Raw genomic sequence first — 14,174 nt, forward strand, 5'->3', positions numbered from 1 at the left:
GTAATGCATATGTAAAAACGTTGTATCTGGGGATGATGAAAGACTTGACTAATTCCATGCCATTCATTTGAACCAAGTCACTGGAATGTCTTCAAAGAAAGCATTCCTGGTGTAAATGTTGATACAAGTTGTTAGAAACCCTGCGTGGTCCACCTTGAATGACAGAGGAAACTATTGTAACTCTTTATACAACCGTGGCCATCTTCGTGTGAGACAAATACCCGGCCTGCTGCACGTGTCTTATGGCAATAGTCCCCCCCCCCCCCCAGTTACCACAACGATTCTTGCAGCGGATGAATAACAACAAGCATTGTCACGAGGCCACACGGAAGAGACCCGTGCTTCTTCCCTACTCACCCAGCTCTCTCCCCAAGCCTTTCCTTTCCTCATGAGAGAGCCGAGCTAACAGAACGATAATGAGAGAGGGAGGCGGCAGATGCTCGCATGCCTTTACAAACGCCCGCGACCCCGGCGCGCGCAGGATCAGGAGCATTCCTCCGGCTGTCGCACCGAACGGGGGAGGGGAGAAACTTTCCCTTTTGTGATTGCTTTTGTGAGTGGCTCGCGGGCAGCTTCCCCGAAGGTTTTCGGTGAACCCCGGGGCGGCCTGCTTCCACCTGCTAAGCGCTTTTGTCATCGAGATCTCCATCATTTCAATGACAAAGTGCAGCTCTCCCTCCCACAGCTCTCTCCTCTCTCCAGGCTCCCAGTAGTAACTTTACGGCCCCAGTGGGCTGAATCACTGCACCCCCTCTCCACCCCCTCTCCATCCAAAGAGTGCGCCATATGAGCAGGCCATACTGTCGCCAAAATTAACACAATGGAACATTTTCTGAATTAATATAGGCAGCTTGAAACCTACAACAGAATTTTAGCATAGTATTTCGTCTACAGTTGTGTTAAATGTGAGATCATTATGTAGGGCAGCTATTTTTAATGTTTAGTTTTACCTTTATTTTACTAGGCAAGTCAGTTAAGAACAAATTCTTATTTTCAATGACGGCCTAGGAACAGTGGGTTAACTGCCTGTTCAGGGGCAGAACGACAGATTCATACCTTGTGAGCTCGGGGATTCGAACTTGCAACCATTCGGTTACTAGTCCAACGCGCTATAGTCTAGGTAATTGCATTATACAAATACATTGCTTTGAGATTTGCATCTGATTATTTTACATATCAACACTGAAACATACATATCCGTGTTTGGCATATAATTCCTGTGTAGCAGAGTTCTTATAACTGTATGTTCTTGCCCACTGTGGCATAAGACAGTTCGGGTTTGAAACGGTTTTGTCGCAGCATCTGCCATCTATGCCCAACATAATGATAACATAGACGTTATATATATATAGAGAGAGAGTTTAAAGCGTTCCTAACACACATACGCCTAGATACGTGCGTGTACTGAGTTTGCATCTGCTTTCGGCAAAAATACCGCCTTGATTTAGTGTTTATTCGAATTAAACCCGTTCTTGTTAAAGCTCGCGCTGTGTTTGTCTTCTTTTGTGGAGGAAATGTGATTAGCCTGCATACCCCACTGCAGTAATGATATTAGGGCACTTCAAGCTCGCTCGGGGTTTTCTCAGAGCCGGGTGAGATGGAGAGAATCGAGGCACCGGCCCGTGTCTAACTTTGTTAAACGTTAACGGGGCCTTTTCACCCGGGCTCCCTCCCTATAGCTACCTTTCACACAGAGGGGGCATGTCTGCCCTCGTGAGAGAACAGTCTACATTGCTGCTCTTGCATTCCCAGGGACCGCCCAAAATAATTTGGCACCAGTTACTTCATTGAAAGTTTGAGCGCTTGTTTTGGATGCTGCGTATAGGACCTTTTTACGCATCTAAAACGAATATCTAGGTCACATTTATGTTGTTCTAATGCCACACTCTATTGTATGTGGGGATATTATAAAGTAAATTCTAAAATCAACCACATAAATGGGTTCATTATCTGGTATTTGTCTAGTATGTGCTGAATCACTAGGGAGAGGGCTTTATTGATTTGCAGCTCTGCTGAATCAATGTCCATGTGTGTGCATGGGGACAGATGGCGGAGAGAGCTAGCGCATCTCTGATGCTTTTTCCCACGAGTCACTCCAGGAATGTAAATGCAGCTAGGGAACCTCAGTAAATATGCTCTATCCTACTTTACAGAGAGAATAGAAATACATGGTTTTGTCCAATGGGCTAAAATTACCATCGGAATACCTTGGGGCTCCGGGTTAACACATCAAATATAGCTTGGTGGGAATTAATACGTTTGTCACTTGTGTCTAATTGTGCACTGAATGGGGCCAACCGGTGGAGTCTAGAAAATGTTTTGGAGATATTTATCAAAGCAAGGCGCGAGGAAACGGCATTGCATTATTTCTGAATCGCATCGAAAGGGCGTCAATTCTCTGGTAGTGTTTCTATCCGAGGCTCGCGGGGCCTGGACATATCTAGGACTAATTATGGGTTTGGGTTGTCTGAACCTCGCGCCAGATGGCCCGGTGCCTTCTTAAAGCTCCAGTTGCTCGTGTTTGCACTCTGAGTGCGAGTTTGAGGATGATAATTCAGCCGGATCAGGGATGGGAGGTTGTAAAACAGTATTATGCAGGGTATAAACGCGTCCGCCGGCGTGACCTGCCGTGAGGCACACTCAACTGGAGGGAATCCTTTCAGAAATTTGCCACATGCGCCATGAGGGCGCGCAGAGGTCTTCTCACTCAGTAAAGTGCAAGTCTTGGATCCACAAACATTCACTCTTATATTTTTCTCTCCACTCTGGTCGCTTGAAAGATACAACGTGAGCCTATGCAACCTTTTGATCACCACGACATTAGGAACATGAATTTGGAATTCATATTGTATCCACTGTGACCCACTTGAATACCCCATTATATATATTGTGTCCAATGTTCTCCAGTTAGGCTAAATATATGAAACAACCACATATGACATTCACCTCGAAATATATTTAGATTTTTTTATTGCCATAACAGATGCTCATAACCAGCACGTAAAATTCAAGCAGGGCTATGTTGCGGTGTATCTCATCCCAAGGGAGATTATATGGAACGTTTAAATGCTTGATCATATTTAATGTTGGAATAGAGTGTTAAGATTATGTTTTAGCATAGTCAATCTGACAGTGGCACACTTTTGTGAATTGCTGCTATAACAATATGCGAGTGCCGAGGCAGCCATGGGTCAATTTGGCCATGTTTAAAGTTCTCCCTGAATAAGCAGCCCTTATTGTTGTGGCACACTTTAAAACTACGTCTTTGGGCTGGTCCTCCCGGCTTCTGGAATCAAGGCCCCCTCTGTGTTGTGAATGGACACCCTGGAGGCAGCGAAGGGGCAGCACTTGATTTAGGGAGGGGTGTAAAGGAGAGGGGAGGGGGGCTGGCGTGACTTTTTGTGTGAGCGGAGGAAAAAGACGCAGTTTGGGTGAGGGGCGGGCTATGAGGGCCAGTCTGTAGACGAGACAGACCGCAGGAGCGCGCGACAGAGCAGAGCGCACAGCAACACAAACGGAGCTACGCCTTTTCTCACCGCTCAGATTTCCAGACGCACACTCACACACACAGACCGGGGCTTAAGTGGATGTATGCAACAGATCACAACAGCAAGAAAAACACTGCATTTGAGTTGGTGTGTTTGGTGTAAAAATTTTGCCAAAAGAAAACTCCGACTCGGTTGATTTTGAGTTCTCAAATCTTCATCCTCCAGTCGATTTGCACGACTTTTCACCAAAGATGACTTACTGAAGGGATTTAACATGCTAGACTTTTGAGAGAGCATCTTTTTTTAAACCTTGCTCCTCCGTGGTAGTGTAGCCCCATCCCGGGTGCTGAAGATGGGTGCCAAAATGAACACACCCAAAGGAAATATAGTATTTTCCACTGCGCTATTATTATTTTTGGTTGTAATTATGCAGGCCGTTTCTGGTAAGACTTTGAAATATAAAGTTTATGAAGAGCAAAAAGTGGGCACAGTGATTGCAAGGCTAAAGGAGGACGTGGCGGATGTTCTGTCTAAATTACCGAGTTCACTGTCCTTTCGGTTCCGTGCTATGCAGAGGGGGAGCACTCAATTTCTGTCGGTTCGGGAGGAGGACGGTGAAATCACCATAGGGACCAAGATTGACCGGGAGAAGCTTTGTGAAAAGAACCTAAACTGTTCTATCGAATTTGACGTTGTCACTCTTCCCACTGAATACCTCCAGCTGTTCCACGTCGAGGTGGAAGTCTTAGACATAAACGATAACTCGCCACAGTTCTCCCGTGCCATCATCCCCATTGAGATCTCCGAGAGCGCCTCTGTGGGAAACCGCATCCCTCTGGACAGCGCCACCGACCCTGACGTGGGAGATAACTCCCTTTACTCTTACTCTCTGACGCCGAATAACTTTTTCAAAATCGACATAAGGACCAGAACCGACGGTGCCAAATATGCAGAGCTGGTGGTGGTGAAAGAGCTGGACAGGGAGGTGCAGTCCAACTACCAGCTGCAGCTAACGGCCTCGGACAATGGAGTCCCCCCGAAGTCCGGCTCCACTCTGCTCAAGATAAGCATCTCAGACTCCAACGACAACAGTCCGGCTTTTGATGAGCAGGTTTACGTTATTAATCTCCTGGAAAACTCACCACTTGGGACTCTACTGATTGATTTGAACGCCACAGATCCGGATGAGGGCACTAACGGTAAAATAGTTTACTCTTTCAGCAGTCATATCTCTCCCAAAATACTGGACACGTTTAAAATGAACCCTGAAAATGGCCAAGTCACTCTGATTAAAAAAGTGGACTATGAAACTACGTCATCTTATGAGTTGGACATTCAGGCGCAGGACCTGGGTCCTAACTCCATCCCAGGACTTTGTAAAACCGTAATCAAAGTGGTGGACGTGAACGACAACAAACCGGAGATCAACATTAACCTCATGACTCCTGGTAAGGAGGAAGTGGCCTACATCTCGGAGGGCGCGCCGGTGGACACCTTCATAGCATTGGTGCGCGTGGACGACAGTGACGCAGGGCTCAATGGCGACGTGGTGTGCCGCCTGCATGGCCATGGGCACTTCCGGCTGCAGAAGACTTATGAGAAGAATTACATGATCCTGACCAATGTGTCTCTGGACAGAGAGAAGAGGTCAGAGTACAGTCTAACGGTCATAGCTGAGGACCGCGGCTCTCCAAGCCTTTCCACCATCAAACACTTCACGGTCCAGGTGTTGGATGAAAACGATAACCCGCCCCGCTTTGAGAAGAGTCGCTACGAGGTTTACAAGTCAGAGAACAACTCTCCCGGGGCCTACCTGATGACAGTGGTGGCGTCTGACCCTGACCTGGGCACCAACGGCCAGGTGACCTACACGGTGGTGGACACTCTGGTCCAGGGAAGCCCCATCTCCACCTACGTCACCATCGACCCGTCCAACGGCGCCATCTACGCCCTACGGAGCTTCGACCACGAGGACGTCAGCCGCATCTCCTTCACCGTCCAAGCACGGGACGGAGGGAACCCTCCCCTATCCTCCAATGCCACCGTCCTCCTGACCATACTAGACGACAACGACAACCCGCCCGTCATCCAGTCCCCGCTCCTACGTAACCACACCGCCGACCTCCTCCTCTGGAGACACGCCTCCGCCGGTCAGCTGGTCACAATTGTCAAGGCCACTGACCGTGACACCGGCATCAACAGTGAGCTGAGCTGCTCCATCGTCGGGGGCAACGAGGAGGGCCTGTTTGTGATGGATGCTCGGCGGTGCGAGCTGCGGACCAACGGCAGTCTGGAGGGGGTTCCCAAGGACGTGCTGGAGATCAGAGTGGAGGTACAGGATAGGGGAACCACCCGCCTGTCCACCGGGGCCCTGCTCCGCCTCTCCCTCCAGGAGAATATGGACTTCCTACCCCCAGGCCTCCCCACGGGCCCCAGCCATTCCCTCCTGGACCTCTCCCTCATCATCATCATCTCCCTGGGGGCCGTGTGTGCCCTGCTGTTGGTGGTCATGGTGATGTTTGCCACAGCACGCTGCAACAGAGAGAAAAAGGACCCCCACAACTCGTACAACTGCAGGGTGGCTGAGAACACGTACCAGAACCACCCCAAGAAGCCCTCTAGGCAGATCCACAAGGGAGACATCACCCTGGTCCCCACTGTCAATGGAACCCTGCCCATACGGGCACACCCACACTCACCTTCTGCCTCACCCGCCCCAGAGAGGGGCACCATGGGTAGCAGGCAGAGCCACCACAGCCGCCAGTCGCTCAACAGCCTGGTCACCATCTCCTCCAATCACGTCGCAGAGAACTTCGCTCTGGAACTGGCCCACGCCACGCCCCCTGTCGAAGTAAGATGAGGGAGAGCGAAACAATGTCTAAGTTAATGTCCTTAGTACAGTATTAGTAGATGGTTTATGAATATGTTATCTACTAATGGTAGTCTTGAATCACATAAATGTCTTTGGATTAAAATAGACCCCCATCAACTATGGATCTATAGAATAAAGAAGGACTGAGTTTTGGCCTGTCTTGTATTATGGTGATATAGAACTTGAACCATGTTTATTATTATGATTTTTGCATTTTATATTTAATATTCAGTATTTGTTATGAATTTGTCCCCGATGTTGTGGTATGTTCAGTACTCCATCCCTTATATCCAGTGATCATCTCATGTTTTAGAACATATCACGTCTTATCAACATCCATCCACCTCGTGTCCTTGTGCCTGTCTGCTCCCATCAGTATTCATTTATTCATTCATTCCTTTCATTCTTTTTTTTTTTACATTTTCTTTTTCGATTGTAGCAAGTCTCACAGCTTCTGTCCATGCTCCATCAGGGCCAGTACCAGCCAAGACCCAGTTTCCGTGGCAACAAATACACCAGGAGCTACAGGTATTAACACCATCTAACTGCACCTTAAAATAAACACACCTGAAGGGAATCAGAATGTACGTGTGCATAACTCAGTAAGGCTCTAAGGCATATCCTACAATGCTTTACATATTCCTAAAAAGCTTTTGGCTGTATTCCCTCGTAGGCCTATATGTGCTTTGTTCTATTTTAGTACTCAACCTTAATAACACTTGATAATTGCATGCAAAAACCTTCGCCACTAGAGAATTCACTGCACTATCGTTTTGATATGCATAAGCCTTGAATGTTGTTTTCTATGAAAGTTGAACCATCATTTCCTCTCTCCGTCTCCAGGTACGCTCTGAACGACATGGACAAGTTTAGTCTGAAGGACAGTGGTCGTGGCGACAGCGAGGCTGGGGACAGTGACTACGAGGCAGGACGAGAGTCTCCCATCGACAGGCTCCTGGGTGAGGCCTTTAATGAGCTATACCCTCATGACGGCCAACACAGACCACATCCACAGCATCCGCATGCAGGTATACACCCTTCAACTCATCACCCCTCTCACCTCACCTCAAAACCCTCACCCTTCAGCCTACAACACTCTCCCCTCTATATATCAGCCTCTTACCCTATACCCTTGTTCTTTCCTGAACTATACCAACAATGACTGCATGCAGGTATACCATCCTCACCCTTTTCACCATATCCCTCCTCTCACCCATCTTAGCCTTTACTCTACACTACAGGTCTCCACTGAGCTATGCCCCACCACAACACACATTATCACACCACCTCACCTCTCACCACAACTATCAATCACCCTCATCCCCAACACCTCTGAGAGATCCACTCCCCAGCTGTTTATCAGCACTGTGCCTGGGACTGGATGGGACTGTGGAGGGAGAAAAGAGGCAGAATTATCACCCGTTTCTCTGATGAGAAAAAGCTCTCATCTCCTCCATAACACAATTATTTCAGAGTGCGATCAGGCAGCCAGGCAGTCAGCTGGGCAGTTCGCAGGCAGGCAGAGGTGGTTGGAGTGGGTTTTTCAACAGCTTTGAAAGGCTGTTTTTGTAAATCAGTCCGGTTCATCTTTTATTTTTGCCTTTCATCAGCGGGGAAGGCAATATGCTGCCTGCCTACATGGCTGCGGCTGCTGTGTTTCCAATGCTCCCCAATGCACTCTTCCTTCATCAGCTCTAAGATGTATTATAAATGGTCTTTTCATGGTAATGAGAGGGTAATGAAGTCCCTGAATAGCATGAGTGACTAGCCAGCGGTCTGTAATGAAGGCTTTAACTTGGCATATTTGATTTGTATAATTTATTCTTCAGAGATTTTTCATTTGAAGATTTAATATTGAATAGACGCAATTTCAAAAGGGAAAAATGCAGGTTTTTAAGCAGATTCTTTTGAAAGAGTAATAGTGGCCATTGATCTGGCCCAGTGAATTGTGTCAATATGTTAATGTTGAAGGTAGTGTGCTCTCTCCTGCAGCGTGATATGCTATCTAATTATCTTAGATTTCCACCCATGTTTGTACCCAGATCACACAACTGTGTTTTAACATGAATGGACAATGTTTGATGTTAAAAGGCTATGAAAGACAATCTTTCATCTCCTCCCTTCAAAACCACTCCCAGTTCTATACCTACTCATCACCATCTCCCCTCATCAAAAGTATATAAACAAAGAACAGTAATACCCAGAACAATCTATGTTCTGTATATGTAGAAATGCATGGCCTCCTATGTATTTCATCTCCCTGTGCAGTGCCTTGTGACTCTGTATCCCTGACCACGTTTCTCTCCCTCTCTCGCTGTAGCGATGAGACTGTGCACTGAGGAGTGTCGTGTCCTGGGTCACTCTGACCAGTGCTGGATGCCTCCCCTGCTCTCCCCAGCCTCCTCTGACTACCGCAGCAACCTCTTCATCCCAGGAGAGGACCCCCGCCAGGCCAGCGATCCCCAGGAGCCGCCCCAGCCCTCCGACCCCGACCACCCTCACGTACAACGCAGCAACCAGAGCTTCTCCACCTTCGGCAAGGACAACCAGGAGGAGGCCGAGGAGGCAGAGGGGGGAGAGGAGGGGGAGGAGGAGGACCTGTGTGGAACCACGTCCCTGTTGTCAGAGATGAGCAGTGTGTTTCAGAGGCTCCTCCCCCCATCGCTGGACTCTTATATCCAGGTCAGCGAGACACAAAAGGCAGGTACAAGTATGGGGGGTGTAGGTGTCCCCATGACAGGGTCACTGGACAGGAGGAGGGGTCATCTGCCAGGTAAGCCCAGTGCTGCCGCCCACCAGCAAGGTGTTGCAGCATGGGCCGCCAATACCCACTTCCAGAACCCCGGCTCTAGCATTGGGCCCTCAGGCCAACCACACCCCCAGAATGGTAGCTACCACACCCTCAAACCCAGCACCAAGCTCAGCCCCCAGAACAACCACCACAACCAGGCCGTCCCTAAAAACAGCCCTCAGAATGGACACGGCCACCACGCCCCCACCCCCAAGAACAGCCCTCTCCTCACTGCCCTGGTCAGCCCCACCCTGGTGGCACCCTTCCTGGCCCCGGCCCCCATCCCTGTTCCCCTCCAGGGGCCATGCGGTAAGTGGCTCCCAGCCATGGAGGAAATCCCAGAGAACTTTGAGGAGGATGAGTTTGACTCGGTGCTGGGGCAGCTGGGACACCTGCAGGGGAAGAGGAGCGACAGCCGGCATGAGTTGATGGACGCCAGCGAGCTGGTGGCTGAGATCAACAAATTGTTACAGGATGTCCGGCAGAGCTAGACAACACTAAATACCCTCCACCTTTGAACTCTGACCTCCAACTTCCTGTCTTCCTGTCAGGAGTCCTGCCATGTCTACGGAGGGGGAGCTGAGGAGTCTGGGTAGGAAAAAAGAAAAGAGAAACCAACGAAAGACATAGACCTGCAATTGTCGTTAAAGTTGCATTTCTAACGTATTTGTGTTTTGTGAATGCTAAATATCCAAATAATGTTTGTATTTTCTTGTTTGGTACACAATGTACACAATGTGACTGTATTTATCTTTGTATTTTAAAAATACATTTGTATTCTTATATTTATATAAAGTAACTGTATATAAACTTAATCAATCAGAATTCTATTTTTATATATTGAAGGCATGTTAAATGAAGAAAAAAAGAATCAACATTTTGACATGCAACTGAAAATCTACATATTTAATATTGTCTTTTGTATTGTGAAATGTTTTTTTTATGTCACTATTATTATATGTATACATGAATATATTAATTATTGGACAGAAGTCTTTGTGGTGTATTGTGGGAACTTGGGGGGAAACACAAATAAAAGTGAAAAAACACAGAACTAATATGAGTTTGTCTTGATGTTTCATATTTGACTAATGTTGTCATTGTATTAGAAGAACCAAGTCACAGAGGTTTATTTGCTAAGTTAAATGTTTCCATAGAAGGTTAAGAACCTTCACAGATCTCCAACATTTGGCATACATAATGATATTAGAGGCGTGGGCTTGGTATTGTGTGTGTGTGTGTGTATGTGTGTGTGTGAGAGAGAGAGAGTATAATTCTACAAAGAGATGCTGAACTGTTGTCTAGATTTCTATGAGAATAGTTCCATATGAGCTCCCCCTATTGGTCAAAAGAGCTCACTATTGGTCCAATAGCGGTCAGGTCTACTACGGTCAGCGCCAACCTGTATCATTGGGAAGTCCCTACCTTAAACCCTAATCCTAACCTTAACCCTTACCCTTACCCTAACCTTGACCATAATGCTTACCTAACCTTAACCCTTACCTTAACCATTTTAAATGTCAACTTCAATGTGGTAGGGACTTCCCAAGGATTCTGGATAGCTCAGACCTCAGGTCTACTCTAGCACACTGCTCTTGGATGTAACAGTCAGATATTCTCCAATTCAGGTCCTATATATGTATTTGGAAGGAGGCTGTTCATGACAGTATAGTGTTGCCTCCTATTTTCTTCTTGGTCGATGGCTGATGTTAATAGTGCAATGAAAAACATTGGTTCTATCATCACCACTTACTACTGCTACCCAAGCTCGTTCTTCGGATTACTTTACCCATCTGAAGGTCTGAGGCTCAGTTTGAAACAGAACAGAGCCCCCTGGAGGCCAGATTGGATTATTGCAGGAGTAGGTTCCTCCTCTTCATGAGCAGCAGTGGCAAGCATCTGGAGCTGAATTCACTACATCAGTCAGTCAGTATGTAAGTCAGTCAGTCAGTCAGTATGTAAGTCAGTCAGTATGTCAGTCAGGCAGTATGTAAGTCAGTCAGTATGTCAGTCAGTATGTCAGTCAGTCAGTATGTCAGTCAGTATGTCAGTCAGTCAGTCAGTATGTCAGTCAGTCAGTATGTCAGTCAGTCAGTCAGTCAGTATGTCATTCTGTCAGTCAGTCAGTATGTCAGTCAGTCAGTCAGTATGTCAGTCAGTCAGTCAGTATGTCAGTCAGTCAGTATGTCAGTCAGTATGTCAGTCAGTCAGTCAGTATGTCAGTCAGTCAGTCGTCAGTCAGTATGTCAGTCAGTCAGTCAGTCAGTATGTCAGTCAGTCAGTCAGTCGTCAGTCAGTCAGTCAGTCAGTCAGTATGTCAGTATGTCAGTCAGTCAGTATGTCAGTCAGTCAGTCAGTATGTCAGTCAGTCAGTCAGTCAGTCAGTCGTCAGTCAGTATGTAAGTCAGCCAGTATTTCAGTCAGTCAGTCAGTCATCAGTCAGTCAGTCAGTCAGTCAGTATGTCAGTCAGTCAGTCAGTCAGTCAGTCAGTATGTCAGTCAGTCAGTCAGTCAGTCAGTATGTCAGTCAGTATGTCAGTCAGTCAGTCGTCAGTCAGTATGTCAGTCAGTATGTCAGTCAGTCAGTCAGTATGTCAGTCAGTCAGTCGTCAGTCAGTCAGTATGTCAGTCAGTCAGTCAGTATGTCAGTCAGTCAGTCAGTATGTCAGTCAGTCAGTCAGTATGTCAGTCAGTATGTCAGTCAGTCAGTCAGTCGTCAGTCAGTATGTCAGTCAGCCAGTATTTCAGTCAGTCAGTCAGTCAGTCATCAGTCAGTCAGTCAGTATGTCAGTCAGTCAGTCAGTCAGTCGTCAGTCAGTCAGTCAGTCAGTCAGTCAGTATGTCAGTCAGTCAGTCAGTATGTCAGTCAGTATGTCAGTCAGTCAGTCGTCAGTCAGTATGTCAGTCAGTCAGTCAGTATGTCAGTCAGTCAGTCGTCAGTCAGTCAGTATGTCAGTCAGTCAGTATGTCAGTCAGTCAGTCAGTCAGTATGTCAGTTAGTCAGTCAGTCAGTATGTCAGTCAGTCAGTCAGTCAGTATGTCAGTCAGTCAGTATGTGAGTCAGTCAGTCAGTATGTCAGTCAGTATGTGAGTCAGTCAGTCAGTATGTCAGTCAGTCAGTCGTCAGTCAGTCAGTATGTCAGTCAGTCAGTCAGTATGTCAGTCAGTCGTCAGTCAGTCAGTCAGTCAGTATGTCAGTCAGTCAGTCAGTATGTCAGCCAGTATGTCAGTCAGTCAGTCAGTCAGTATGTCAGTTTGTCAGTCAGTATGTCAGTCAGTCAGTCGTCAGTCAGTATGTCAGTCAGTATGTCAGTCAGTCAGTCAGTCAGTATGTCAGTCAGTCAGTCAGTCGTCAGTCAGTCAGTATGTCAGTCAGTCAGTCAGTCAGTCAGTATGTCAGTCAGTCAGTATGTAAGTCAGTCAGTATGTAAGTCAGTCAGTCAGTCAGTATGTCAGTCAGTCAGTCAGTCAGTCAGTCAGTATGTCAGTCAGTCAGTATGTCAGTCAGTCAGTCAGTATGTCAGTCAGTCAGTCAGTCAGTCAGTATGTCAGTCAGTCGTCAGTCAGTCAGTCAGTCAGTATGTCAGTCAGTCAGTCAGTATGTCAGTCAGTCAGTATGTCAGTCAGTATGTCAGTCAGTCAGTCGTCAGTCAGTATGTCAGTCAGTATGTCAGTCAGTCAGTCAGTATGTCAGTCAGTCAGTCAGTCATCAGTCAGTCAGTATGTCAGTCAGTCAGTCAGTCAGTATGTCAGTCAGTCAGTCAGTCAGTATGTCAGTCAGTCAGTATGTAAGTCAGTCAGTATGTAAGTCAGTAAGTCAGTCAGTATGTCAGTCAGTCAGTATGTAAGTCAGTCAGTATGTAAGTCAGTAAGTCAGTCAGTATGTCAGTCAGTCAGTCAGTCAGTATGTCAGTCAGTCAGTATGTCAGTCAGTCCGTCAGTATGTCAGTCAGTCAGTCGTCAGTCAGTCAGTATGTCAGTCAGTCAGTCAGTATGTCAGTCAGTCGTCAGTCAGTCAGTCAGTCAGTCAGTATGTCAGTCAGTCAGTCAGTATGTCAGTCAGTATGTCAGTCAGTCAGTCGTCAGTCAGTATGTAAGTCAGCCAGTATGTCAGTCAGTCAGTCAGTCAGTATGTCAGTCAGTCAGTATGTCAGTCAGTCAGTCAGTATGTCAGTCAGTATGTAAGTCAGTCAGTCAGTCAGTCAGTCAGTCGTCAGTCAGTATAGTATATAAGTCAGTCAGTATGTCCGTCAGTCAGTATGTCAGTCAGTCAGCCAGTCAGTCAGTCAGTCAGTTAGCATGCCAGTCAGTTAGTCCGTATGTCAGTCAGTTAGTCCGTATGTCAGTCAGTCAGTCAGCATGTCTAAATAAACCAGATGAGGCTAACCGTACGGTACGTGCAAACATTTGGTGTGTATGTGCACCTTTGTGGGTCTGTATTAGGCTCAGATGTCTCAGTATTTGACCCATTACATATGTCTTACACCTTTCCCACACTGAGCCCATAACCTGGTATTGTCACTCACTCCTTTCCTGCATCGACACTGAGATAGAAGAAACCACTAGAACTACAACACAATTATCAACATCTCATTGTTTTCTGTGTTCCTACCTTCCTGCATTTGAGCCTTTACACATGAGTCTGTTTCTATCAGCTAGGTTGATAGTGAGATAGCTACCATTGGAGGCTTTTTCTAGTGGTAGAGCGAGTGATAGAGGGAGGGAGAGGTAGCAGGAGAGAACGAGTACATGCTCGCGGGAGGGAGCAGGAGGAGAGGTAGTGGGAGATGACAGAGACAATTACAGAGAGAGAAGGAAGGAGAGAGAGAAAGAGGTAGGGATTCAGAGAGAGTGAGAATAGAGAAACAGAGAGGGAGAGAGAGAGAGAGGTAGAGAGATGGAGAGAGAGAATGATAGAGAAACACAGAGCGAGAGAGAGAGAGAGAGAGAGAGAGAGAGAGAGAGAGAGGAAAAGCCAGGGGTTCTTTTTAGGAGAACACAGAGCTGAACACCGGAGTCTGTC

General features: G+C 47.0%; 1 protein-coding gene across 4 annotated transcripts; it reads left to right on the top strand.

Annotated features, from left to right (window-relative positions):
• Window positions 1-3,454: 3,454 nt before the first annotated feature.
• On the top strand, window positions 3,455-10,209 carry LOC109864776 (protocadherin-18-like). 4 transcript variants are annotated; one of them, XM_020452723.2, is made up of 4 exons: window positions 3,455-6,339; window positions 6,800-6,888; window positions 7,204-7,388; window positions 8,681-10,209. In XM_020452723.2, the coding sequence occupies exons 1-4, from the start codon at window positions 3,841-3,843 to the stop codon at window positions 9,640-9,642; spliced, it is 3,735 nt and encodes a 1,244-aa protein (XP_020308312.1). In that variant the 5' UTR covers window positions 3,455-3,840; the 3' UTR covers window positions 9,643-10,209. The 4 variants fall into 4 exon arrangements, with proteins under 4 accessions (XP_020308312.1, XP_031653863.1, XP_020308313.1 ...); XM_031798003.1 differs by having other exon boundaries at window positions 7,204-7,319; XM_020452724.2 differs by having other exon boundaries at window positions 6,833-6,888.
• Window positions 10,210-14,174: the final 3,965 nt, after the last annotated feature.

Source organism: Oncorhynchus kisutch, linkage group LG19, assembly GCF_002021735.2.
Source record: "Oncorhynchus kisutch isolate 150728-3 linkage group LG19, Okis_V2, whole genome shotgun sequence".
In the NCBI taxonomy this organism is placed as follows: Eukaryota; Metazoa; Chordata; class Actinopteri; order Salmoniformes; family Salmonidae; genus Oncorhynchus; species Oncorhynchus kisutch.